At 61.0% G+C, this 27,770-nt stretch overlaps 2 protein-coding genes across 5 annotated transcripts in view; one reads left to right on the forward strand and one right to left on the reverse strand.

Annotated features, from left to right (window-relative positions):
• The window catches only part of MPRIP (myosin phosphatase Rho interacting protein), an 82,761-nt gene extending 71,988 nt beyond the window's left edge, over positions 1–10,773 (reverse strand). For all 4 annotated transcript variants that reach the window (XM_050906336.1, XM_050906335.1, XM_050906338.1 and 1 more), the window contains exon 1: positions 10,504–10,773. In XM_050906336.1, coding sequence (XP_050762293.1) covers positions 10,504–10,623 — 120 coding nt within the window. In that variant the 5' untranslated portion in view covers positions 10,624–10,773. The remainder of the gene's footprint in view (positions 1–10,503) is intronic.
• Positions 10,774–23,571: 12,798 nt separating this feature from the next.
• Positions 23,572–27,566, forward strand: TNFRSF13B (TNF receptor superfamily member 13B). Its single transcript, XM_050906320.1, has 4 exons — positions 23,572–23,710; positions 24,818–24,934; positions 25,590–25,841; positions 27,292–27,566. The coding sequence occupies exons 1-4, from the start codon at positions 23,572–23,574 to the stop codon at positions 27,564–27,566; spliced, it is 783 nt and encodes a 260-aa protein (XP_050762277.1).
• The last annotated feature ends 204 nt before the right edge of the window (positions 27,567–27,770 follow it).

Here is a 27,770-nt window from a genome sequence, read left to right on the forward strand (position 1 = left end):
GCGCAAAGCAGACCCACACCACGGCGAGCGGTGGGATGGGGATGGGCACCGGGCATGTCCTCCCCCGCAAAGTCCTATGGGCACCGCTCCTGCTGCCTGCCAAGCTGCAAACTATTAGCTAACCCCATTCCTGGCAAGGGCTGGGGCCAAATCCTGGTGCAAGAGTGGCGAGGCATTGCCACACCGGCGAGGCGGAGGTACCGCAACAGGCCAGGAGGGAGGAAACCCAAGGCAGATCCAGCTTCAGGAGTCCCTGGGTCCGGGGACGCTGCTTTCCACCATGAAACATCCGTGCACGCCCAGCCCCAGCCCAGCCGCACAGCGACAAGGAACACATGTTCCCAGCTCCTCTTGAAATTATTTGGTTAATCTTGTTGCTTTCATTTTTTTTTTTTTTCTTTTTTTTCCTTAAAGCTTAAAACTGTTTCCAATTCGGTACCTCCCCTAGATTCCTCCTGCCAGTTTCTGTGGTTTTGTAATGTTAAAAAAAAGTTTCCCCTCTGGAAAAATCCCTGCAAACAATAGAAGAAACTGCCTATGCACCAAAAACTGTCAAATGCATGAAGCACTGAGTAAGCAAACTGGAAACAAGCCGGAGGAGACCTTTTACTGTTTATAAAGTGAAAAGAAATAACAAAATCTCTTATCCCCCCCGCAACGTGACATATCAGCTCTAGGTGTTGCTCTCCCAGCAGCTGGGAAAACATGATTTGAGAAGACCTTCCTTCCTTCCTTCCCCCTCTCTTTAAAGGGGTTTAAAAACAATGAAAATGGAGTGCTGGGAGCGGGATCCAGTTTGGGGGAGTTGCTTCTCTCCCTCCCAGGGGCCTGGAGCACCCCTGCACTGGCCTGTTCCCACGACCAGCACTAACCTCAGCCACTCCAGGGGTGGCACAGAAGGGCACCCCACAGGCACTGCAGCCCCCAGCCCTCCCCAGGTTCGGCGAGAAACCCTCGGCCCCCGCCACCCCCGTCCTGCTCACCTGGGTGCTGGTGCCCTGCTCGCCCGTGGCCCCCATCTTGCCCCCCCCAGCCGGCAGCAGCACCCGCTCTGTGTTCGGCCCCACGCCGCCCACGCTGCCAGCGCCCGGCGGGGTGAGCCGTGCTCCGCCACTCCCCCGGCGCACCCCGCCGGCAGCCCGCCCCACGCCCCCACCCAAAGGCACCCATGACGCATCTGTGCCCACGCGAGGGGAGGACTTTGGAGCAGGGGCTCCCACCGCTCCCTGCCGTACCGGGATGTGGCCACGGCCACCCATGTGGCCTGGGCAGGGCCGGTTGCAACGGCCTTTCTCAAATTTCTCTTCTGTTTTACAGGGGGGAAAGCAAAATTGCAAATAAATAACTAAAGATGATGCACCAGCGAGCCGGGAAGTGCCTTCAACGGGTCCCTGCGGCAGGGAAGCAGGGGTCCCCAAACTCCCACGAGAGGCACTCACAGTGAACCTTGAGCAACCAGCTCCAGTGCTTGAGAAGATATAGTGAGTAGCCTCCACCACCCAGGAACAAGGAAGAGGATGACAGCAAAGGCAGGACGCAGCATCCCCAACACTTGGCACCGCCACACCAAGGCAGCACCCCAAGGAGCCCTTGGCGGCGATGCTATGGGCAGCCGAGCTGCTTGCAGGGCTCAGCCCTCCTCCATCCCCTGATTTTCCCCTCCGTGCCCCAGTACAGCCCCTGGGCACGGCCAAGTGCTCAACCCAGCAAAGCCCCACGAGCAAAATCTCTCCCCAACACAAGCCACAGCCCTGCAGCCCTCCCGGCGGGACCATCCCACGCCACCCCGAGCACCCCACTTGCACCCCAGCAGCATCCAGTCCCACACAGCCCCCAGTGTGACAGGCAGCAGGCAAGTCCAAGTGCCACACCAGGGATGAAGTAACCATGAAACCCAAACAGGGGACACGACCACAAGGGTCAGCAGCGAGCAGCCTTAACCCAGTATTACAGGCGTGAAGCCCTGCCCTACCTCAGCCCGGCTCACACCCCTCAGCAGACATTATTTTGCCCTCAACCACTCCAATTTTGGCTCAACTGACTGTATATAAAGCACCGAGCACCTGAAATACATGCCCTTAACATAGAGCACGGTCATTTCTTTACCGGCGTCATAAAAAAGCACCAGTGGGCTATACTTATTTCGACAGAAGCATCCAATTTCAGATATTGAAACCAAAATAGCTGAAAGGTATGAATTAGAGCCAGCCAGCGTGGGCAGCCCGGTTCCACCCGCTAACAGAAGAACAGGCAGCAGCGCTTTTTAAAGCCAAACGAAAACAAGCTACTGCTAAAACCAAGCAAATGCCCAGAGAGGTACAAGCCTAAAAAAAAGGGATATGAATTAGCACGCAAAGTGTCTGAAATAAACCCACCACACCTGCATTGGAATGGCCCTGCTGGAGCGAGGTTTAAAATAAACCCGCTCGATGCCGCTGCGAGAGGCAGGTCCAGGGGAGCGTTACCACACCAGGATGGAGCTGGAGCCACACGTCGCTTCGCACCAGCTCAGCTTCCTCCGGAGAGCTCAGCAACAGGAGGAAAATGCAACACCCAGCACCGAGCAAGAGCTCGGAGCAAAAACGTCCCTCGTCCAAGCAGATCTGTCCAACCTCACGTTAAGGGACGGCGTTAGAGCAACCCCAGGGTTCCCAGGATGCCTTTGACCACGCAGAGCCCCGTTTGCCTCCTGTGAGCTCCGGCGATGTCCGAAGGGCAGCTCTGGGTGGTTTTCCCCGCCAGTAGCAGCCCCACGGGATGCTCGAGCGCTGGGCAGCTTTGCTTTTATCCGGACGGTACCTGGCCAAAGGGTGAGCCACAAAACGACATGGAAAGCAGAGCGGAGGGCAGCTGCTGGCAGCGCGATGCATTCACGTCTGGGGTGGGGTGGGGTGGGGCGACGCGACGCTCGCAGGGCGGGCAGAAAGAGGAGAGCCAGTTTCTCCAGCACTGCTCGCAGTGACAAAGCCAACCACCCGCCACGACCTCGGCCGGGAGGTGCTGGAGCCGCTGCCTCGCCGCCCTGGGAGAGATCCGCAGGCAGCTCGCCACCCAAAAAAAAAAAGTGATACAGCCGAAGTGCCTTCCAGGGGCACCACCACACGGGACGTGCGGCCGGGTTGGAGCCCCACAGTGCCCGGTTCCGTCCCGTCCCGTGGGACCGGCTGGCGGAGGCTGACTCAGGCAGAAACGCCCCTGCGTCACCGCTCCGCTTCCTGTCGCACCTCTGGGAACGCCCAGGCATCCCGTCCTGCCTCGGATCCCGCCCGGCCCTGCTTCTCTTCAGGGCCTGCTACAGGGAGCCGTGGCTGCTCCACAGCCCCTCACCTGCCCCCTCAGGTCGCTGCCCCAGCCACCGCATCCGTCCCCTCGGCCTGCAGGCCTGCGTTGCATCAAGGGGGAAGGACGCTGCCTCCAGCCTCGCGCCCCAGGCCAGCGCTGGCAGCACGGCGGGTGGGAGGAAGCGGAGAAGGAAGCGGCCCCAGCTCAGTTTACACAAAGCTGTCAGGCTGCTGCGCTGATGCTGCCCAGGCACGGACAAACCACCCCACCCCAACCAGCTCCACCAGCACTGGAAATGCGATTCCCAGCAGCCTGGGGGACCGGGCTCAAAGGATGTGCAGAGCCACTCAGCACTTCCCAAAGCCCAGGGTGATACAGGAACCCCTGCGCATCCCCAGGGCTGCAGGGCAGAGAAGGCACGGTCACCTGCTTCCAGTGGGCAGGTTGGGTCACAGAAGTGTGACAGCCCACAGAGCACCAGGTCACGGGGCCGGAGGTGGGCTGTGACACCAACCAGCGTGCCCGTCAGACAGGCTTTCACGCCTGCTGTGTTTGTCGGTGGTACCTTCACCTCTTCCCTCCCCCATGCAAACCAGCCAGCCAAGCAGGGTGCCCGGCAGCACCGAGCAGAGCCACACCATGCCGGCCATGCGGTGCCCCGCAGCAGCTCATTGCACAAGGTCGAAAAGGAGAGCTTTGCTGACATCCACATCTCCTCCTAGGGTCCAGACTCAGCCCCATGGCAAAGCACCCACATCCCCACTGGGGTGCTGGGACGCCTGGGAGGGCTGGGGATGCCCCCACAGCCAGTCCCCACCCACCCCAACGTGCTCTGAGGGAAGTCCGAATCCATCGCCGGGAGAGACTCCTGGCTCCGAGCACGTGGCGGGAGGGATAATCTGTTTAGGCTGCCGGCAGACGTAATCAGCCTGTCTCGGGTGGAGGCAGGGCTTGTTTTGTTTAGGCTTGGCAATTGAGCGGGAAGGGGAAAAAAAAAAATGGACCATTGCAGCAGAGCTTTAGCCTCTGCCTCCAACACTGAATGCAGAGAGCCCTGCGCACTGCGGAAGCGGTGCTGGGGCTTCCAGCAGCCCCACGAGAAAACGATGTCCCCAGCCTGGCCCAGGCTGTGGAAGAACCCATGGTAACTCCTGTCCCACCACCTTTATGGGTTCAGTCCCAACATTCACCAAAGGAGCCTCTCTGAAAGCAGCGACAGCAGCGCCTGCTGCTCCCTGCACCCAGGGAGCACAACAGGGTCACAGCTCTCAGCCAGACCCGCAGGAGAGCGTGGCCCCAGAGCGGGGACGGTAAGGTCATCGTCCCCTGTGCACCGACTCCTGAACCACTCAGGGCTCCCCAGAGGCAGGGACCAGCTTCTGGCGCAGCTCAAGAGGAAAGTCACCACAAACACTGTGGTTGCAACCTCAAAAGAGGAAATCTGGGCGGTTTCAGCTCCGCTCTGCTCTCGGTTTTGCACACCTTGGAGCCAGAGAGAACATTGCTGACGAGTGAGTCGGAGCAGCCATCACCTGGCAGGAATGGGGAATGTGACATGGTGTTTGGGAGGGAATGGGATGCGATACCCAAGCAGGCCTTCCTGTCCACAGCACAGCTCCTAGGAACTGAGAGACAGGCATCGCTTCACATTTTGCATGCTCCCAGCGGGATGCTGCATGGACCGCTGGAGACCCACGACCCTGGCCGGCGGGAGGCTCTGCAAACACCGCTGTGCAAACCCACGCTCCAGCGGCAATCCCAAGGGCCACGGACATAGCCCAGCCTCGGCGGTTAAGCTGCTTACATCTCTCTTTCCCTGCCCGTACGGTATTTCCCCTCTGCTGTATGTCACTTGGCGATGCGCGGCGGAGCGAGGCCAAACCCCAGCACAGGAGGCTGCTGTGCTGCCAGTGGGCATCCACAACAGCTCCCGGCGTGAAAGCACTCTCCATCCCCCAGCTCTGCATCCAGGCGGCTGCTCGCTGCCCCCAGGTTTGGTCCAAGCTCAGCTTTCTCCAGCCCGAGACCCAGGCAGCATCTGGGGACAGCTCTGGATGCGTGGGGACAGCCCCCTCTCCATCCACCTCCTGCTCTCCTGCAAAAATGCATTTGCACAGCACAGGTATGGGCATCAGCCGGCTGCTGCCGAAGCTGCAAATCGCCTGGGCCAGGCTTTCACCACCAACACATCTCACCGTGCAGGAAGAGGCCAAACCAGAATGGACAGACTGGACTCGGGGCATGAGGAGCACAAGGCACCGCTACCGTGGGGCAGCTGGTGGGCACCGTGCACGGTACAGCCCTCCTGGCACACCGGCAGCCCTGTCCCAGCCGTCGGCAAACCCCAAAGAAAGAAGCTGCCCAGGCAGTTTGCCGTGTGGGCAGCAGGAGTGACCGAGCGACCGGAGGAACAGGAAGGGGAAAGGTTGAATTCACCCTTCGTGCAAACAGCCGGTCTCCTTCTGCAAATACCCTGGCCCTGGCCCCAGGGCTGTGCTTGGGTCCGAGCACTGCCATCGGCTTGGGCAGTCGGAGCAAGAGCTGGAAGAGGCCGGCTGCAGCACGCACAGGCAATTTGTCAAGCGGCAGCAAAATGGAAGTGGGAAGGAACGGGCTTTGCAATCCCAGCTCCCCCTCCTCTAGCAGCCCCAAAGCCCGGCTTGCCCTGCAGCGAGCAGGCGTATCTAACCACCTCCCACAACGAGGCTTCCTCAGCGCCTGGGAGAAGCCGCAACTTCTCTCCAGAGTGCTAGAGAGGGGATTTATCACTTCCTGGGGTGCCAGAGTAGATAAGGTGTGGCGCCATGCAAAAAAAACCAGCAACAAATAAGTGTGCAAAGGGGACGGTTCTCCAGCACCCAAAGGCACCGCCGTGTCCCTTCCCTTGGGCCACGCGCAGGGTTAAGCGCACCCAAAGCTGACCCCAGCACTCAACCTGACAGCCCTCCCGAGCACCCGCTGCCGCACTGCCTGCACGCTCCTCTCCAAGGGTGGGATGCTGCCCGTGGGGAACAGCCGCCACGACCCTGCCCACCCCAGCTCCGCCGGCCGTGTCCCCCAAGTCCCTGCCCACTGCAGCCACCGACGGAGGCGGGTTTGACATTTGCAGAGAATCTCCCCCTGTTCGGTCCTAATAATTAGTCAAGTACAGCCGGATTTTTGCAGCATGATACAAGCAGCCAGGAGCAGGGAATGCAAGCGCGGGGGCTGCTTTCCAGGAAAGAGGGGGCTTTTCCTCCCCCACAGAGCAGGGGGTGGAGGCAAAAGCGTGCCCGGGACATGATCCCTCGCCCTGCCACCCTTTGGACAATGCACAGAACCAGGATAAGACCCTGGCCCAGAGCATCACAGCCCCATCGATGCAATGCCCCAGAGCAAAGCCAAGCCTGCGACCCAACACCGACACTCTCCAGCCTCAGAGCTGCTGGCGGCTGGCTGTTCAGCATCCAGAACAGTAGGAAAGTGATAATGTCCAACAGAGGAGAGATGGAAATAACCACCCCTCCATCACTGGGCAGGGGTGTCACCGGCCGCGGCGGGAGGAGGCAGTGGGAAAAGTCAGCAAGCTCCATTTTCTAACTGGGTGGTCCTCTGGGCATCCATGCCATGATCTCAAAAAAAAAAAAAAAAAAAAAAAGACACTGGTAGCTGGAAAGACATCCTCAAATTCCTCTATCTGTGCCAGTCCCCATGCCCCGAGAGAGCACACGCATGGAGAAAATTAAAAGCAACTGCTTTCCGCTCTGCTCTTCTTCCAATTCAGGCCAAGCGTAATTTTGAGGTTAATTCCCAGCCTGTTCCTGTTGGGGGGGCTTCAGCTTCCTTACGAACCAAAGGCACGTGTGCGCAGGCACGGCTCGGCCCAGACCAGCCGGCGTGGAGAGCAGGGACCGCACAGGGACACCTCACGCCTGCAAAGCCCTGAGTGGCTTCCTTGGGAAGAGGGTCCCGCTGGCCAGGCCAGCTTTCTCCTGGAGATGGAAGAGGGTCCCCAGGAACCGTCCATCTTCCCAGGGCAGGCTCTGGAAAGCTGACCTCCACACAAGGTTTGCAGGAGGTTAAAGGGGATCATGCAGTGCCAGCACAGACACGCCTTGCCAGGAAAGAGGGAATTCCCACGAAAAGGGAATTTCTCCTTTGCCGGGAAAGGGGCAGCACAAAGGGAGCTGGCAGCAGGTAGGTGGAGCAGCCAGGACAGAGCCATCAACAGCACCACGTCTGCCAGGGACCACAGGCCAGATCCTGCCACCACGCAGGATCGCAGGGCTCCGAGCACCCACGCCAGGGCTCAGGTTCATCGGGGCAGACCCACAGCAATAGATTTTCCCAAAGGGGGAGCAGACGCGGTGACTGATCCAGTTTTTCCCATGCCGTGCGGGCACCCCAGAAGGTCAAATGCAGGTGGGGGGGGTGGTGGTGGTGGTGGGGATGTCAAGGGCACGTCACCTCCCACCTGCAGCCCGGGGGGGACAGCCAGGGCTCCAACGGGTGGTGGGACCACACGTAGCCACCCCAAGTCACACCGAGCCCCATCCGGCAGCACAGCCACGCACAAAAACAACTCGTGAACGCAGCGCTCCCGGGATTAGGGACTTAGCGTCCACGCAGCCCTTTGAAGTTGGAAGCACTAAGTCTGATTATTATTAGAGAGCTCCAGCTCATTAATCCTGATGTTTGGGGCTGGATTCCCCCCTCCCAGCCCCATTCCTAATTCAGTTCCCGAGTACGACGGGAATCCACTACTACCACTAAATATTTGTGACTCTTTGCAAATGTGCACCGATCCCTGCCCCGAGCGGCTCCAGCACCCCGGAGCACCCCGGGAAGCAGGAAGGGCAGCTCCTAACACTCACACAGGTATTTTTATATAATAAAAATCCAAAAAAAGACATGAGTGCGTAAGTGTGAAGTACCTTCACCTTTCCTGCAAGCCAAGTAGAAAGGTCAGATGACTCAAAAGGACTTTTCTAGCCTGACTCTAGGTAATCACCAACACGGTCCCTGTCCATGGGGTGAGCGGGACACGCCGAGCACAGAGCCCCCACGTTGCGGTGTGGGATCCCCTCTACCCAAACCAAGCTTAAAAAAAAAAAAAAATCAGTAAGGCAAAAAAAATTCAGAGCTGTTAAATGAACCGTTATTCCTGGGTGTGCTTCAGAGCGAGCACACCCCCACATCCAGCCAGGCTCCTCGCTGCAGCACGGAGCCTCCTCCTCCTCCAACAAGGGGCACGAATTCGGAGAGGAGGCAGGCAGGGTGGCAGGGAAGCGTTGGGCTGGCCAGGGCTGGGGGCTCCTCGGCATGGGGGGCTGCGCGGAGGGGTGGGAGGGTGCGTGCGTGCATCACACGCTGCCAGAGCCACCATCTTATCTGGGAAGCAGGATTACTTCACCCCAGCTGCAAGCGAGAAGCCGAGCAGGATTGCGCCGTTTTCCCAAGCGGAGTCCCCGCACGGGGCCTGGATCCGGCCACAGGGCTGACCCCGTCCCACAGGAGCCGGCCATGGTGGCAGCCCCCCCCGGGGCCACCCACCACCCTGACAGGAACAAAGCAAACGAGGGGCTGCCCAAAACACGGCTCTTGGCCCTGGGTCCCCAGGGAGGGCGACGGGCCCCCCACGGCAGGGGCGGGCAGGCACTATGGGGGACAGCGTGCAATGCTTTGAACCCCCCCAATAAAAATAAAAAAGCATTGCACCCAGGAGGCGGCAAAACCCCAGGCGGGGCAGCAGGAAGGAGCCAGCCAGGAGCGGGGGGCTCTTCCCAAGCCCCCTCCAGGACGGCTCCTTTGTCTGGGCACGGCCGCGACGCTCCCCACCGCCCGCCCCTTCCCGCACACACCACGGCATTTTTTCCAGTTACATTTTTTCCATATTAGCCCTCAGATTTCATTATGCACCCCCCCCCCCGCCCCCCCAGTGAGCGCAGCAATATGTCTGATCTCATTGCCATAATAGGATTGGGAGCGGGGATGTCAGCCCTGGCCCAGAAAGGTGTGGGAGGAGGGAGAGAGGCCCTGCTCCCCGCACCCCAACACCACAGACAGGCCCCCGCACCCCAAATGCCCACCCGCTGCGGGTGCACGGGCCTCCGGGCCTGCATCAGGCCTGGGAGGAAGAGGAGGAAGAGGAAGGCCCAGCCGTGGCAGCCCCCTAGCCTGCCCGCGCTGGGCCCTCACCGGGAAGGGGCAGGGGTCACCTTCCCGTCCCCCCAGGAAAGCGGGGGGCTGCAGGATGGGGGGGGGGGGGGCCACGTCTGGCACATCCAGGAGAGGATGTTTTGTTTCCAGTCGAGTTTTTCCCAGGACTTTCAGGATCTTCCGATGGAGCCCACAGGATAACCCCCACCTGCTGCCCTGCACCCCAAGAGGGGCTGGGATCCCCCCAAGCGCAGGGGCTGGTCCCCAAACAGCCTCAGGAAAGGGGTGAGGCCCCAGGGGAGGAGGCACTGGGATGGGCCACGGCCTAAGGGACCAGTAGCCACTGTGGGGATGCTGGGTGCCCCGTGGGACACCTGGGTATCTGTGGGTTCAGCAGGCACCCCATGGGATCACTAGACACCCTACAGGAGCAGAGAGCACCCATGGGGCTCCTGAACATCCCATGGGATTCATGGATACCTCTGGGTCCCTGTGCTACCCATGCGGTCAGCAGGCACCCCATGGGACCCCATGCCACCTACGGGGTCAGCAGGCACCCCATGGGACCCCTGGACACCTTACAGGACCAGAGAGCACCCACGGGGCTCCTGAACACCCCATGGGATTCATGGATACCTGTAGGTCCCTGTGCTACCCGTGGGAGCAGCAGGCACCCACAGGGCCCTACAATATCCATGTGACCAGCAGGCACCCCACGGGACCCCTGGAGATCCCATGGGAACCCACGCTAACCATGGGGCCAGCAGGCACCCATGGGACCTTGTGCTATCCGTGGGACCCTAGGACATCTATGGGACCCTATACTATCCATAGGATCCTGGGCTATCCACGGGCCACCTGTGGGACCCTAAGCTACCCAGCGGACCCCGAGGTACCCGTGGGGCCATCAGGCACCCACGGGGCTCTACATCATCCACGGGACCCCGGGCTACCCACGGGGCCAGCAGACACCCCACGGGGACCCAGGGCGCCCCGGGGCCGGACGCATCGGGGCGGGCAGGGGGCGGGGCACCGGCGCGGATTTTGGGGGGAAAACAGCGGGTTTTGGGGGGAAAGTCCCACCTGGTTGAGGTCCTCGTCGTTGAGCAGGTGGGACTCGCGGGGCTTGAAGCAGTTCTGGCACTTGCTCTTGTTGAAGATGTTGGCCTGGAACTTCCTGCAGGGGTTGTCCTTGGCGGCCATGGCGCGCCCCGCGCCCGCTGCGCGCCCGCTCAGCGCCCCGCGGAGCGCCCGCCCGCCGCCGCGCCCATCGCCGCCCCGCGCCCGCCCTCACCGCGGGCCGCGGCCTCCGCCTGGCGCCTGCGGAGCGCGGGGGGGGGGGGGGGGAAGCGTCAAAAAACCAAAACCAAACCCCCCAAAAAAACCCGATAAATAAAAGAGATTAAATTAAAACCGGGGACGGGAGCAAACTGCAAGGCGGCCGCCTCCGCTGCGGCTCAGCGGGCGCGCATGGCCGGGCGGCGCGGAGGGGCGCGCAAGGGCCGCGGTGCCCCCGCCCTGCGGGGCTGGGCTGGGCTGTGCCCGGCGGCGCGGCGCGGGGCCCCGCTGTGCTCCGGTGCGGCGTTGGGTGCTCGGCGCTGGGTGCTCGGCGCTGCGGGCGCCGCTGACCGACTGCGCCGCCCGCAAAGTTTCCAGCGTCGCGGAGCCAGGCGGAAAAGGGGGCGGGGCCGCAGCGCGGACGGACGTCCCCGCCTGCCAATGGAGGCGGGCATCCGCCGCTAACAAAAGGCCTCCCTGGCCAATGGGATGCAAGGAGAGGGGAGGGCGCGGCGGGGCCGCCTCGGCCCCCCTCGGCCGTGGGGGAGGGGCGGTGCGCTGACAGCTGGGGGCGGGGCCGGCTGGCTCGGTTCGGCTCGGCTCGGTTCGACTCGGCTCGGCTCCGTTCGGCTCGGCTCGGCTCGGCTCGGCACAGCCCCCGCAGGAGGAGTTGCGTGGGGCCCCCCCGCACTCTGCCCTCGGCGCGGCGCTCTGCTGCGCAGCCCTGCCGTGCAGGGACCCCCCTCACCGTGCACAGACCTCCCCCCTCCCCTGTACTGACCCCCCCTCCGTGCACGGCCCCCCCACCCCTTGCACTGACCCCCCCCCCCCACGCACGGCCCCTCCCATGCTGTGCACCAGACCCCTTGTCTCACACAAGCCCCTTCATGCACTGACCCACTGTGTGGGGACCCCTGTGCCACGCACCGCCCCCCCACCATGCATGAAACACACCCCCCCCCCCCCAGTGCACAGACCCCCTGCACCACGCACGGCACCCCCATGTTGTGCACAGCCACCCCCCCATGCACAGCTCCCCCATATAGTGCTGTGACCCCCCCACTGTACAGCCCCGTGCACAGCCCAGGCCCCTCCTGGTCACCCAGCAGTGGGGACACAGTGCAACGTGTGGGGTTTGCACCCCCAGAGCCACCCCCCAACAGAGGGGTGCCCCAGGATGCAGCCCTCCCCGGGGCCAGCCCACACTGCTGCCCCCACACTCAAGCAGTGTATGGTGCCATGGCCCCATGGGTGGCACAGACCTGGGGTGCCAAACCCCTGCAGCAAAGGCTCTGCCCCCATTAACCCTGACCCCGTCCCCAACCTTGGGCACAGTCCCAGTCCTGGCATGGGTGGGCACATGGGGGGTTCATCACCCGCTTGGACCCTCAAATTCAGTGGGGGGCAATGCGGCCTCGTGCCCTTCCTGCAGTTCTGTGACGTGCAGCACTGGGGACCCACCGGGGACGAAGCAGGGACAGGGGTGCACGTCCCGCCTCAGCCACATCCCCCGCTGTGCCACCGCCCCGGGGCCGGCGGGGAACTCCTGTTTGTCCAGTGCGTTTTTATCTGGTGGAAACCAGCAGCACCGGCGGGTAAATACACCCAACCGGGCGATAAGAACCCGGCACGAGGGCGCGGGTTTGGCCTCCCGGCTCTGCCCCTGGGGGTGGCCGAGGGACCGACCCGCGGGGTCTGGTTTTAGTCTCCCAGCCCTAATTCTGCACATCAGCCAGACAAGGGCCAGAGCAGGGACCTCAGCGCCTGTGAAGCATCACCGGGGCAGGAGAGAGGTGGGAATGCCGGCCCTGGAGCTGAGGGACGGGGCGAGTGTGCCAAGTGGCACCTCCAAAATACACCCCAGCCCGGCACGTCCCGCCACGCTCGGATGCTGCAGTGGCACACAGCATCTCCCGCTCACCCCAATATCCCCCGCTGGCATGGGATGGAGCCCTGCTATAAGGAACAGCCACGCAGACCTTCCCGGCTTTGTTGGGACCAGGAAAAACCCGTTGGAGAAGAGGCGGCGGCGCAGTCCCCTCGCACCCGGCACTGCCCCGCCGTTTGATGTGGGGCCCGGCCTCGCCGGCCTCGCCGCGCCGGCTCCACACTGTCATCCTCAAGTAAATAAAGACCAGCACAATTGCCTGCTTGTTTATTAATTTTTGCTTCATCAAAGGCTGCTTTAATCATCTCTCTCCCTCCTGCCATCGCCACTTGCAGCACGCACAGTGCTGGTGTGCCACGGATTAGGACGGCACAGCGGATCTGTGGGGCTCACCCTGCTCCCACACCAGTGGCACTGCTGCACCCTCACCCGGCCCCGCACCGGCTGCCCGGGTGGCCCCGAGCCCATGCGATGCTCCCAGGAGGGAGATGAAGGCTGAGGGGTGGCCACCAGCCCCCCACGCATCACCAGTTTGGGTGGATTTGCTCACCTTTTCCTTGATCCTAATGTTGTAAAAGCAGCACGGCCCTTCCCCAGGGAGGGAGGATTTTTCCCTCCGGGATTTACAGACCCTGACGCCCTCGCCACGGGTCCAGGGTTCACCTGGCACATGACTGCAGAATGCTTGCTCTTCAGAGAAGGGCAGATAGTTCTCCCAACCCGCTCTTATCCTGCCCTGATCCCCGCTTCCTCCCTCCCTCCATCCCCGACGTTGTCGGATTATTCCCCGCCACATCCCTTGCTGAGGACCTGGCGTGCCCTGCATCCCACAGGTCCCAGAGATGCCCAGCATTTTTTTTCCATCAAAAAGCCCCTCTGCAGCTCTCGGAACACCTCTACGTGCTGTCCTGGTGGTCCCCAGCTCTTTGCCACCTCCTTGGGGCTCCCCGCGAGGTGGCAGAGGCACAGAACCCATGGCCGATGCGAGGTCCCCCGCGCACAGCATCCTTCCCGTGTTCCCCAAGCGCGGCCGGGATGAGCAGGGCACTGCACCTCCGAAAGGGCTTTGGGTGGGGAGCTGGGGGAGAGGGAGACAGGGGTGACCAGTGCGTGCCCCCCCATTGATGTGCACAGAGATGGGGCAGAGACCCCACAGGCTGGGGGGTCCCTCCAGGAGAGAAGAGGCTGCTCTTTCCCTAGCGCCATGGGGCACTGTCCCCCCCCAAAAAAAGGGCACGGCGTTGGCACAGAGCACGGAGCAGGGGCCAGGGCTGGCGTCTCCCACGCCGCAGGCTGTGCCTGCCCTGAGACGCGGCCAAGCTGCACCGTGGCTCGGGGCCACGACCTGGCGCCACGCACGGCCCCGCCGGAGCCGGCAGCACCTCGCGGGAAGCGGCTGGTGCCGGGGCTGGCTCCAGCCTCTCCAAAAATCCAGCCGAACGGGACAGGCCTCTCCGCAAACCTGTCGGGCTGCATTCAGCCATGCCGGAGCCGGCATCCGCGCGCGCGCTGCCGGCCGCCCGTGTGCCGCGTTCGACGTGTGCAGCCGGCGGGGCCGCCGAAAACTCATTGCCGATGACTGTCCCTGCATGCCCCAGGCCCCCGGCACGGCCGTGGCACAGAGGTCCCCCACGTGTGCCATGGAGGCGAGTGTCCCACCCCGCCGTCCCCTCATCGCCCCCGCCGCGGGGATGCCCGGTTGGGGCAGCCGTGCGTAACAGGTCTCGTCAGCCCAGAGCCAGTCCGGAGCAGTTTTCTCAAACGAGGGCAATTAAAGTAATGGGAAAATGGAAAGTATTCGTCAGGGAGCTGCTGTGGCAGAGGGGGAAGGCGCTGCGGTGAGTCAGCGATCCAAACCGAAGCCCCAGCGCCAGGTAAACAAGCTGCAAACCAGGAGGTGTTAGTCACCGGCTCTGGCTGCGCCAGCCCCAGCCTGGGAAGTGCATCGGCGAAACCCTCCTGCTCCGGGAAAGGGTTCGGCGGCACCAAACCCCACTGGCAAGAGGAGAGCAGCACCCACTCCCCGTCACGGCGTGGAGGTCCCGCCAGGACCATCCACAGCCTCCGTCCGTGAAGACGTCACTGGGATGGGGATGTGGTACATGTGGCCGTGCCTTGTTTTGCAGGCTAAGCTGTGATGCGGTATGTTTTCCCGCGGGGCCGGGTGCTGCCGGGGCAGGAGCAGGACGGCTGGGTGCTCCTCCTGGGTGGCCATCGCTCCCCGCAGGACCTTGGGCAAGTCATTTAATCTCTCTGCGCCGCCACCTCACCGTCATTACGGTGGAGCCAGACGGATGGATGCCCAGGGGAGAGGGCAGGATTCATGGTTTAAAGCCGGCAAGCCCTGGGATCCCCACTGGATCCAGGCTGGGACTGAGCGGCGCCTGCGAGGGCTCCCCTCCTCCTGCCCTGCACCGAGTGGAGTCCCAGCCGTGGGGTGCTGGATGCGGCCCCTTGAGCCAGCCAGGCTGGCTGTGTGGGGGTCCAGAGCCCCCAGCCCAGCCCTGCCTGGGGAATATCTGGCAGGGGAGCCACTGGCCAGGGAGGCTTGGATGCCCCTCAAGCCACCCTGCGTCTAATAGGGGTGAAACCCACAGATTACAAACCTGTATGGGGGTGAAAAACACCCTCATGGATGGAGGGAAAGTCCCCCGGGCTGCCCCAGGTACTGTCTCTGTGCCCTGCCCTACCTGTGCCCAAGTTTCCCATTGGGAAAAATAAAAGGACCCAAATTATTCACTGGAGGAAATCCACAGCACTCGATTGCAGCTGATGCAGCCCAGAGAGGAGGATGCAGCTTCCACAGGGCTGGAAAAGACCACGAGGATAGTCCAGCACAGCCCTCTGCTTTGCTGGGTGCACACACACACACACACACACGCAGGCTTGAGCTTGTCCCAGAAGCCGCATTAAATCATGTCCCACCAAGCAGAGATTTCCTCTTGTCCAGAGACGCCAAAAGCCTGCGAGTTCATACCCTTCTCCTAAAATTGGGCCAATGGTTAATTACGCTCCCGCCCGGGTTATCGGTGACCGGGTCCCATGGCTGCTTCCTCCCATTGGACCTCGCTGTGCTTTAGCAGGGAAAATCCGGCTCTTTTGTTCCCACGTATGCCCCCGCCTTTTGGCTGGGCCCTGCCTGTTTGGCCGGGCAGAGCGGATCCCCCTGCGAGGGGAACGGCTGCCAGCCCTGCCAACTCTCCTCTCACTGCGAGCCTCAGCATCCCTGCTAAAGATGTTGTCCTGTGCAAAATCGGGTCCCTCCAGCTTCCTCCATTGCTAGCCCCCTTGGCCACCGCCCCTGAGCTGCCAGCCACAGCCATCGGATGTCTGCTCTGCTGACTCCATATAATGCAAGTTTTACAAATGAAAATGTCACATGGCCATAAATTAAATACTTTGGAGAAACCCATTATAATGCAGCAACACAATTAGCTTTATCAGCCAGCCCAGAGACATGCCAAAAACCAAAGCCGACTCACTTGACAGGAGCTGCCATCCATGAAACCAAGCTAACGACCTTAATTACATTTTTAGCTTCTAATTTTTGGCTGACAGTATCCCCAATTACCCAGCCCATAATTTGCCCAGAGACTGCGATCAGGCTACCTGGTCTGTAATTCCCAGGGTCAGCCCTTTTATCCCTTTTAAATATTAGACTCCCACTGGCCGCCCTCCAGCCCTCTGGAATTTCCCCAGGGTTTTTGGTGTTAAAAATTAACAGCAGAGCTCCTCGGCAGCCTGCAAGCCCCTTCCTGCGAGAGTCCTGCCAGAAAAGCCTCTCGTCCTGAGAAAAGCCAGCGATGTCGGAGGTGGGGACGGGGAGTTTGTTCCCGCCAGGTTAAAAACGCCGTGTTACCCAATTCGCTGCTCTGGCCAAAGATTGTTCTTTGACTCATCTCCCTTATCTGCCGCCCACGCTTCACACCTCAGCATGCAGCCCCGGCGCTTGAAGCCTCCTTTCCCTGCCCCTTCGCTATGCATTTGTAGGGTTTTATCCTCACTTCTGTGCCAGCCCTCAGGCAAGCCGGGTCTTTTCCCATCTGGCTGTCCTGGCTTTCCAGCTGGCTACTGGGTTCGGGGAGCCAGCCCTGAACACAGCCTGGTTTTCAGTAACGCTTCCCTCTCCTGATCTGTGCCGGGTTTTGGCAAGGTGGCTCTTGTAGCATCACCCCCAATGATGCACAGGGGCACCTCTGAAGGCTGGCTCGTCCTGGGGCTCGCACGCAGCCCCCCGGCACAGCCGCTGTGAGAGGGCAGACCCCTGGCACAGGGGCTGCCGCAGCGCCCGACACCGGTGGGTGCCGAGCATCCTTGGGATGATGCCCCGCTGCAGCCCCGTGGGATGGTGGCAGGATGAGACCGCGGTGCAAAGGGAGGAATGGAGCAGTGCGGGGTGTATGGGGGCATCTGAACCCCACCTTGCTCGAGGGGCTGGTGTAAATGGAGGTGCTGGGGCCCGGCTGGCCCTGGGGAGCGGGCAGGAGCCAGCCTGGCTGCTGTGGGGCAGCATCCTCCTTGGCACAGAGGCTCTGGCCTGGCTGGGTGAAGGCAGGGCTGGAGTGGCCGGTTGGAGGATGTCTGGGCTACAAAGGCAGCCAGAGCACCCAGCACCCAGCACCCAGCACCCAGTGGGAAGCCAGGTTGGGCTAGCCAAGGGTGCCATCTCCTGGGGAGAGACCCAAACAGCCGGGAGCACGGCCGGGCCCGCCGTTGCATCCAGGTGCAGGATGCATGGGCACCCCTGAGCTGCAGGAGTGGGGAGCTGGAGCTGCACCCCGGGGCTCTCCGGCCCCCCAGACTGCGCCGTCGCTGCCCTCGGCTCCCAGCTGGGCTGCGGCATTGCAGGCAGAGCAGGCAGCCAGGGCTGCTCGAGACACGGCCGCAAGCACGCCGTGGCAATTCTTCATGAACGGGATGGCCACAGCATGGCCGTGGCTCTGCAGCTGTGCATGGGTGCAGGTCCTGCGCAGATACCCGGCGTGCCGCCACGGACCCAGCCATGCACCCGCCTGCGCCGAAAAACCAGGCAGTGGCGGTGGCTACTGTGCACCGGCAATCCCGTGGCTTCGGTCACATAGCAGCTCTGCACTTTGCCACGAGGAATCGGTGGTGGTGGCAGGACACGGAGGACAGCCAGGCAGTGCACGGGGGACGGGCGCATCCTGACCCCAGCGTATTTGAGAGCATGCGTCCACAGGGAGTTAGGGTGAAAGAAATGAGTCCTCAGCAGCTGCGCTCGGAGCCATCTGTGCTCAGCCCGGCCTCGCAGTTGCCGGTTTCGACCCAAAATGACTCCTCTTCCCCTTCACCCCTCCACAGCCCCTTTTTTCAGGTCCCAAAGGGAGCACGTGTGAGAGCAAATGCCTTGGCCAAGGCCCAGCCCTGCCCAAGCCCAGGGACTGCAAAAGGCAGATGGGCTGAGGAGAGGCTGGGAGGAAAATATCCCAGCAAAGCTGCTCAAAGGGAGGGCCAGGCATCCCCGAAAAATTTTCAGAGCCAAACATTATCCACCCTGTCTGCCTGTTACCTGCAGCTCTCCTTGCAGCAATGCCACTGGGGCAAAAGCCCAGAAGAAAAAAATACTTTATCGTCGGGACAAAACTGGGCTCTATCACCCCAAATTGACCGTGGCACCTCTGGAGTCAAATGCAGATGGGTGCTGAAGGATGCAAAACGATGTGGGGGATGCAGAGGGGATGCTGTGGGATGCAAAGCCATGCAGAGGGATGCAGAGGGATGCAAAACGATGTGGGGGATGCAGAGGGGATGCTGTGGGATGCAAAGCCATGCAGAGGGATGCAGAGGGATGCAAAACGATGTGGGGGGATGCAGAGGGGATGCTGTGGGATGCAAAGCCATGCAGAGGGATGCAGAGGGATGCACCACGCTGGGAGGCTGCATGGGGAACTGCCGATTGATGCTCTCCCACCAGTGGCACACAGCAGAGGAAGGGTTTAACCCAGGAACCCAGAACAGGGTGCTGGCGGCTGCTGCCCAATCCCTGCCTGTGTCCCAGAGCACAGGGACAACTCCAGGCAGGGCAGGCTGGCAGCCACCGCCTTGGCTGTGAGACGGCAGCTCACGGGGGACCGTGCTTGGAGGTGCTTAAGAGCCACACACCATCCTCGGAGGCTGTGGGAGCGGGTGATGCCACTCGGGGCACAGAGGGTCAGGCTGCTGGGACACGCAGCCGGGGAGATGGGGCTCCAGTCACAGCATACACTGAGAATTTTAAAGCCGAAATCACACTGCCTGATCTCTGCTCGGCGAGGAGGGACAAACCGCCCCCAAGTGCTTCTCACTTCCCTCTTGAGGGCACACCAGGGTGGAAACTGCAAGTCTCCCGCTGCTATTTACAGAGGGAGGTTTCACCTGCAAAACCCCAAGAGCCGGAGGGCAGGGCTGGGGCCATCGCTCCAGGGCCACGCTCCGCCACGCTCAAGCAGGGCAGGCAATGCCAAAATCATGATTTCCTTTGCCGTCGGCTTTAGCTCTGCAGGCGAACGGGCCACGGGCTCTGCCATCTGCCGAGGGCACAGCGCTAGTGGGACGAGTCTGCGCATGGACGGCCACCAGCTATGTGCAGTCAAAGGTGCATTTTCCCCCAAGCCCTTGCATCATGCAACCCCCGCTCCCGGCCATGCCTCTGCCTTCCTGCTCCCTCCCGGGACCCTCCGCAGGTCTTCCCAGCGGGAGACTCAAACCCAGCAATGATCCCATCCTTTGCACCAGATGCACGTGCAGAGCCACGAGACGCGGCACAGCATTGGTGCCGCAGCGTCCCTGTGGCCATGGTGTGCCTCCTCTCCCAGTCCTCGCTCCAAGCCCCGTGGTCCATCGGATGGTGCCGATGCTGGTTCCCTCCCTCCCACAGGAGCTGGGACACGATGGGCCACATCCAGCCACGGCGGAGCCAAGCAGCCATGAGGTGTTGGATTTCTTTGCTTTGGGCTTTGTTCCCTGTGAGCAGGTTCAGCCTCCAACGTCCCTGCAATGGACACAGAGCATCGCACCCTGCAAGGGGCCTTTTGGTGTCTCTCAGTTGCAGATCACCATGGCAAGCACAGAGTAGGAGTTTTTGAACTGAACGGAAAAAACCTTGACGCTGCCCCGCTGATGTTTATAGAAAGTAACAGGTATTGCTTCTTCCTTCCCCCTTCAGCTGCTTCTGCAGAAAGGTTCCACCGGGCTGAGCTGAGTCACTGTCCTGCCGTGCTCCCAGTGCCCCTCGCCCCTTCCCAGTGCCACGGCCACGGCCACGGCCCAGCCCTGCCCAGCACCTCTGTGGGAAGGGGGAGAAACCTCCAGAAACGAATGCACTGCCAGTGGAAAAGGGGGAAACCAGTAACTGCACAGTCTGGCTTTGCTTTCACTAGACATTCCCTATGGAGCCTCGTGCCACCGGCCAGATCTACTCAGGGTATTTTGCTGGTCGGAGGCACCAGGGCAGCTGTGGCGGTGATCGCAGCCCGCTCCCTCCTGCGCCGGCTGAGCAAGGGCAGATGCTCTCAGCACCATGGTGCGATCTGAATCCCACCGCTGAGGCAGCCCTGGGGGTGCCTCCTGCCTGCTCCTTCGTGGGTTTGCTGATCAAGCCCATTCCACTTGCAGGGTGAGGTGAGATCTAAAAATAAATATACAGCTATACTCTTGGAAGCTGCCACCAGCGCAGAGGTAGCTCTTTCCCTCTGTGAAAACCAAGCTGTGTTATTAATGCGTCGTGTACCTCCACTGCCAGCAGCGAGGGCAGTGCTGGGCCCGGAGCCCAGCCAGGACCCCCATTGCCCATGCAGGACAGGGCAGCACAGGACAGCGCAGCCTTCCTGCAACCCTCCCGCCTCCAAGGCACGGACGTGCTACAGAAAAGTGGTGTTTGAAGGATGTTATTGGGGCCCACGAGATGCTCTACATGCCGTGAGCGAGAGACAGGTGAGTGACGTGGGCTGACCATCCTGTGGACAGGGAAGGGACGGGTGCCCAGAGCGGTGCTCAGTCCCGGCCGGAGGCAGGGTAAGCCGCAGCGGCTCCGGCAGGCGAGGGTGGCCGGCCCTCGGTGCCGTGCAGCATCGGCGGGATGTTACCCACGGGGCTCTGCCGGTCGTGACACAGAGCCCCGGCGAGGGGACTTGCTCCTTTCCACCTGCAGCCCCTGTGCAGAGGCATCCCCTGTGGCTGCATGGCCTCTTGCTCCGCCAGCTGCTCCTTCTCGGCAAAGCCTGGGAAAGCAATAACCCACAGGGTCGCCCGCCGGCTCTCCTGACCCAGGATACCTCTTTCCTCTACAGAGCAAAACATCCTTCTCTGCAGAAAAAAACGTCCCAATGCAGCCAGGCAATGCAAGGGCCGGTGCCGCAGAGCCCCCACCCCTGCAAGCCCCTCTGCGACGTGGCCGCCTGGCCCAGGACACCCTTCCCCGTGCCGGGTGACACACCGCCCCGGAGGGTGCCTCCCTCCCTGGCCCCCCATGCCCCAGGCAGCCCCGGGACACCCGGCGAGCCAATGCAATGAGCTGTGCGTGCGGCCGATTTGCATCGAAGGGATAAGGGGAAACCCCAGGAAACGCATGGCCCAGGCATTAATCAAATCTATCTCTAATAATAAACCTCCCGAGCAATGCGCGGGCTCAGGGCTGGAGCTCGCAGTGCAATGGCAGGAGCCGAGGGGGACTAGACGCTGCGGGAGAGTTAAACGTGAGTTACCCCATGGAGGGGCTGCGCGGGGAGATGGGGGTGAGGGGCTTGGCCGTGCCAAGGCTGGGGGCCACGGCGACATTTCCCGAGTGCTGGCAAGGAGCGGAGGGTCTCCCCAGGCTGTCACGGGAGGAGCAGAGCCACCACAAAGGGCTTCCACTCTGCTGGAGACGGTCAGCGTCATGGGGCTGGAGATGAAATGGATGCTTAATGCTTTGGACGAGGGGTCCATAGGGGAATTTGGGGTGCTGGTCCCTGGTGGGTGCAGAGGCAGAGGGGGAGGCGCACCCGGCTCTGCTGGAAAACGCATGGGTGCAAAGCCCGGCTGCGCCGTGCGGGGAGCACCACGCATACCTTGAGGCTCCCCAGGGAGGGGAGCTCAGCCATCAGGCAGGATTTTTCCTAGATGGGGCCAAACACCCAGCTTGGATCTGCCCTCGCAGGAGAGCAGCAGCGGGGAAGGAGCTGCCCAGCCTGCAGCCCCCCAGCTTAGACACAGCCCCAAATCTCCGTTTCCCATGCAGTTATCCCACGTGAAACTCCACCGTGGCTCAAGGACGGCCAGGCTCACTGCCATCCCCAGGGCTCACCGCCATCCCCAGGGCTCGCCACCATCCGTCAGGGTCTTCTCTTTCTTCTCTTTGGGTACAAAATATCTTCAAAGAGCATCTGAGGAGAGTGCCGGCCTGAGCCTCGCACTGCCCTGGGGAATATCTTCAGTCGCCTCGATAGAAAGTAATTATTTAATTTTATAGCAATGTTAATTGAACAACTGGGACTATAAGGCCAGCATCCCTGCGCAGAGTGGATTTATCCCCGACCCCCTGAGAATGGGACACAAAATATGCTCCCCGGGTAGGAGCCAGTCCACAGCAGGCAGCGGAGGAAGCCCATCCTCAGCCCCTCTGCAGGGAACGTGCTGTGCAGGCAATGGCAGGACAGACGGACACGCAAAGTGCCCGACTGCTGCACGCTCCCAACTACTAGAGAGGAGAGATCCCAGCCAGAGTGCAGGGGCTTTTCTCTATAAAAGTCAAAGTTTGGCTTTGCAAAGGCTGCGGTGCAGCCTTTGGGCACGCAGAGGCCAGCGCCGTGCTGCAGCATCGGGGAGTTTTAAACCTTTCGGGCCCCGTCAGCACCGGCATCGTCCACCCATGCAGGAAACAGCTGCGGCTCCCCGGCGCGGCTCCGCAGAGGGATGCGGTCAGCAAACGGCACATTTCCACTGCGGCCGCCCTCGTGCTGGGTTAGTGCTTCCTGCAGTTTCTCGGTCGTGCTCGCCGCAGACCCTGCGTGCGGCGCGCATGGCACGGCACGGCACGGCACGGCACGGCATGCTGACAGGTACTGCTGAGCAGCGGGGGATCAGCAGGGACCAACACTGGCACTCGGGTTGCCTCCAAGGCCAAACCTTGCGGTGGCACGGGTGAGGCTGCAGACAGAGCATATGCAGCACCCAAAGATGGGGACACGCACAAATATTTCAGCTGCTAATAAGTAGATGCTCATTAGCAAGCTAATTCTTGAAGCTGTAAGTTGTTGGCTAGATTTTTGTGCTGCTGAGGGCTGCTGCCTCGCTCCTGTGCCTTCGGCATCACACCCAGCTCACACGGGCACAGGGCGCACCGCGGCAGAGGAGGATGGGATGAACGGCTCCTCGTGGGGACAAGAGCACGTCCACCTCCAGGTGTCCCAGCTGGCACTGGTTAAACCAGTGCTTAAAGCTCTCCCAGAGAGGTGTCACTCCTGCTGCTGCTTGGGGGAGTTTTACACATCAGAATCAGGTTTCATTATGATGCCAGAACACCAAAAGGAGATGTCAGAAATTACACACAGGATGGCACAAACCGCCCTGACGCCACAGAAGTTTCCAGAATTAAAAATTGTTTCAGAAGACATTGCCAGTGGTCATTCTGGTCGTATTTCTGTTTTTTTTCAGAAAAGCATATAAAGACAGGAGCAGTTCCCACTGCTCTTACTCCTGCAGGCAGATGCATGCATGCCCAGACCCTCAGGGCGCAGCACAGGGCCGCCTATAAGCCGGGGTGCTTCTCCCTGCGTGTCCCCAGGGACCGGCACAGGACATGCTCATGTAGCGTTATAATTTGAAGAGTCTGCTAAGCCTGAAGCAGATTTTGCCGTATGCTCTTGCCCAAGCTTAGGACCAGAGAGGGCTGAGGCACAGCCGGGCATCCCCCTGCGAGGGGTCCCAGCCCTAGGAAAGGGACGAGGCGGCTGCAGGGCAGCCCCGTGGTGGTCACCCCGTACCTACTTGCCTGTCATTCTGCAGCCATGGATGGGACACACGTCAGGTGGGATGCCATGAACAACTGCACCGATCAGCAGTACTGGGACACCCTCGTCTGCCAGTGCATCCCCTGCAGCCTCGTATGCGGCCGGCCCACAGTGAGGAGGTGTGCTGCCCTGTGCGGTGAGTGCCGGGCGGCCGGTCGTGGGCACCGTGGGGCCATTGCCTGTGGAGCTGTCGCTGGACCAAGCAGGCAGCGATGGGGCAAAGCTGGGAGGGGGGATCAGGCCCCAGGAGGAACCACAGGGCAGGCTCCGAGCCAGCTCAGCTTAACAGAGCTTTGAGCCAAAAACGCTGGGGAACGTGACAGCTTCCCAGCAATGGGCTGGGTCTGGCAACAGCTCAGCACGGACCAGGATCAAGTTGCCCACATCTCTGTACTGCTCCTTTCTGGGGTCACAGGGAGCCTTCGCAGAGCTGCATCGACGCTCATATCCCCGCCATCGGTGACACCCCGCCTTCCAAAGGCAGGGCCTCGAGGTACGTCAGGTTCAGTTGATGCGGATAACGATAAACTCAAGCTGTAGGTTTGCAAGGCTGTACTGCGAGCCCTGTGCTGGGGCAGGCACCAAGGCGTAGTGATAACAGCTGGGGAGGAGGAAAAGAGACAGATGCACTTTGCACCCAAACCCCGTACACAACCCCGTGCACGGCCCCTTCCCTCCCCGGCGAGCCACGGTCTAGGACTGCTGCACCCTGTCCTAGGGCACAGGGGCCCCAGCCCTGTGGTAGGGCTGCATGCAGCGACAAGTCCCATCTCCCCGTTGAGGATAGGAGATGCCATCCCCGGGGTGCCAAGCTAGCGCTCAGGCAGGTTTTGGTGTGTCCTGAAAAGCCCCCGGGCAGCAGGAGCTCTAAGAGCAGCGACCAGGAGCTCCCTGCCGCAGGTGGGTATGGCTGCACATGTCTGGCTGCGTACTGTCCCCTCCCCGTGCAGCTGCCAGCAGATGCCTTCCCCCAGTTTTCATCATACGGCCAAACACTACCGCAAATCCCATGGATCTGTCACCCTGCCAGCCCTGGAGAGGTTGTCAGCGCTTACAGCAGCGTGCAGGTCTCGCCCTGTGCCTGTTGGAGCCGTGAGCTTGTTCAGAGCGGCCGCGGGCTCGTCCGTGCACGAAGCCAGGCGCGGGGGCGGTGGGAGGGCAGCGGTTTGGGAACCTGGTGCTCAAATGACAGGGGAGGAGGACATGCTCAGGACACCGTTTTCATCTCCCTCCCCTCCCGCAGAGTCCAGGGACTGCAACAGGAGAGCCGGCTTCTACTACGATGAACTCCTGAAAAAATGCATCAACTGCACCACGGTCTGCGGGCAGCACCCGAGGCAATGCGCCCCGTCCTGCGAAAGTAAGGCTGCGCGCAAGGGCAGGCAGAGTGGGGATGTGGGGCAGGACCCCCCAGGGCTGGGCTGGAAGAGGAGCCAGGTTATGGGACCGAAGCTAGGAAAGGGGCAGCAAACCCCCCCCTCTCTCCGTCCTGGGGGGTTCCGTGTTTGTGCGCTGCCATTTCACCGGGACCGGGGAAAAGCAAAGCAGGGCATCTGCCTCCCTCCTGTTTTCTCCATCGTATAACTCCATCATACAGCGCGTTTTCCCTTTTGCGTGTCGGTGTTTTACAGACCTGTCCTGCGGCTCTACCAGCCAGGGGCAGGATCAGGAGCTGCATTTCTCACCTCGCGGAGCTGCCTCCAGCCCTTGGGGAGGGGGAGCGGGAGGGGACGGGTTATTTTCCTTGAGATCTGCAATTCCCACATTGGGGTTGAGACGTGATCACGGAAGAAGGGGGAATGGTGGGAAGGCGGGGTGGGAAGGCGGGGTGGGAAGGGATCTCCTCTGCCTCGCCATGGAAGAGAAATACAAGCAGAGGCGGTGCATACCTGCTTTCAAATTCTTTCCAAGCAGAATGCACAAGTGCTATTAGCACTTTCCCTATCAAAAAGTCAATAGTGTGAAGCATGTGCCTGAGGGGTTTCTAAGCACACCCATCTCTGCCTGGCCCACAGCGGGTGCCCTGGTGGCCACCCCACCTCCGCCAGCCGCCCTGGTCACGGCCTCGCCGCCCACGGCCGTGCTGGAGCAGAAGGTGTGCGTGGAGCAGGAGCCGTGGCTGGTGGTGTACCTGCTGCTGGGGCTCTGCCTCTGCGCCCTCATCTGCTCCCTGCTCCTGGGCTGGACCCACCTGCGGAGGAAGGGAGAGGTGGTCTCCTGCCAAGCCAGCGCTGGGACCTGCCACCGCAGGGAGGACTCCTCCAAAGGTGAGTGCTGGCTGCGCTGGGGGGGACTGGGAGAGGATGGGGAGCTTGCGGTGGACACGCTCCCAGGTACCGCTGGGAGGGACAGAAAGCAGAGCCAGTTCGTAACAGGGGTAGGGAGGAAAAGTAAAGCCAGGGATGTGCAATGCGGTTGAGTCCGAGCCTGGAAGAGGAGGTGGACTGGACCCCTGTGCCCTGATTCTCCACTGTAACCCCCTTCTCAGTCACTCTCTTGCAAAGTCGCAGGCACAGCTTCCCACTGCCATGCAGGGGCTGGAGCTGCACCGTCAACCAGCAACTCTCCGGTCTCCATCCAGAGGCCGAGGGGCAGCTGAGCCGTGGGGAGGAGGAGTTCCAAAAAGCCAACCCTCTTCCAAAGTGAATCACCTGCCCGAGGAAGAGCCAGGGCTTTCGTGGCAATTGCAGCTCTGCGTTCCTTCGCTCGGGGCTGTGCTGGGGCTGCTTTGGCCTGGCAAGAACCATGGTAACACAGGCTACTTGCTCCTTCAAACAGGCTAACGATGTAGCCGGTCTGCTGAATTATCTTGCAGCACCAAACGCCAAAGTTTTAGCTCTGGAGCCAGAGTGGCTTCACAAGTCTTTGCTTTAGGGAGAAAAGATAGGGAAAGGATAACATACAGCAAGTCAACATAGAAAAGATGTTTTTATTCTCCCTCCTCCTTTCCTCCTCTGCCTTTAAAAATAAAAAGGTCTGTCTACCTATTTATGCACACACATACATGTTTACATACGTACACTTCAAAGCCAGTCATGCTGGATGTCAAAGATCACAGAGGAAAAGCCCACAAGCTGGTGAGTGGCTCGGAGTCACTCTCCAGCAGAACTGTAATTCAAGCCATTCCTATCTGCTTTGGCGAAGGACACGGTGGCATTGAACGTTCACTTTTAAGGGAGGCCGCCAGGTTCAAAGACATTTACTGTGTGCTTTTTAATACCCCTGGTCTAACCTTGCTTATCAGATCTCAGATGACAGAGCAGAGCCCTTCGACAGAGCATCATGGGCCCTTGAACCGGCCGTGGGCAGCCTGTCTGCCACGCTGCGCTCGCCGGAGCTCTGGCACCTCGCACAGTGCTGCACCATTGCATTTGCATATGCTACAAAAGCAGCATTTAATGAAAAGACAATTTACATGTAACGTTATAAGTATTACAGTTGCTTTAGTGCTAAACCTTCAGCCTTCCTCTTCAAGTCACTTTCCAATCTCCCCCTCAGATCTCACCTCCCAGGGTGGCAGGACGAGGTGCGAGCACGTAGGCGATGCATTACCTACAACACACAGTGCCGTGGGCTTTATCGAAGTGGTGGGAGGTGGATGTCCTCTCCAGTTCCAGGACCAGCTCTTTATAGGCTCTAGTGCAGCACTGCAAAGCTTTTCTTGCGTAAAAGGTGCTCCTAAAACCCCTTAAGCTAACACGCATAGTTTATTTGCAGATCGTCTGGTGGAAGCAGGCAGGGCTGGTGATGGATCCACTGGCGGCAGGGTCCCAGAGCCGGTGGAAACCTGTGGCTTCTGCTTCCCTGGACATGGCTCCGCTGTACAAGAGACCAAATCGTGCCACAGCACCTCCTATCACATAGGGGAAGGAGCTGCTCCCTCTCACACGGGGATATGCAGCATGGGAAGCGCTGGGGCCATTCCTAGCCCTGGTGATGGCCACTTCAAAATCATATGTTCTCCTTCACAAGAGAAGACGCCCATGGTGTGACCGTAGTGAATGTCCCTGCACAGGATCAGAAAGGAAGGATGCTCCCCCTGCCCCCAAAACACAGCTGCTTCATCCTCTGTTCCCAGTGACTGTAACAGCTTCTACCAGGACCGGCGGACCTGGCACAGTCTTTGCCCAAGGGCTGTAGGCTACAGACAGTGCTGTTTTCTTCCACTCAGGAAATGAAATGCTCCTTATTCTTGT

The sequence above is a fragment of the Gymnogyps californianus genome, chromosome 15 (assembly GCF_018139145.2).
Source record: "Gymnogyps californianus isolate 813 chromosome 15, ASM1813914v2, whole genome shotgun sequence".
NCBI lineage: Eukaryota > Metazoa > Chordata > Aves > Accipitriformes > Cathartidae > Gymnogyps > Gymnogyps californianus.

What these genes read in the sequence shown, in the direction of transcription:
- TNFRSF13B (XM_050906320.1), top strand. Translation starts at nt 23,572, where the DNA reads ATGGATGGGACACACGTCAGGTGGGATGCCATGAACAACTGCACCGAT. An exon ending in GAGGTGTGCTGCCCTGTGCG is followed by an intron (nt 23,711 to 24,817) that starts GTGAGTGCCGGG and finishes CCCCTCCCGCAG; the next exon opens with AGTCCAGGGACTGCAACAGG. An exon ending in CAGGGAGGACTCCTCCAAAG is followed by an intron (nt 25,842 to 27,291) that starts GTGAGTGCTGGC and finishes GTTTATTTGCAG; the next exon opens with ATCGTCTGGTGGAAGCAGGC.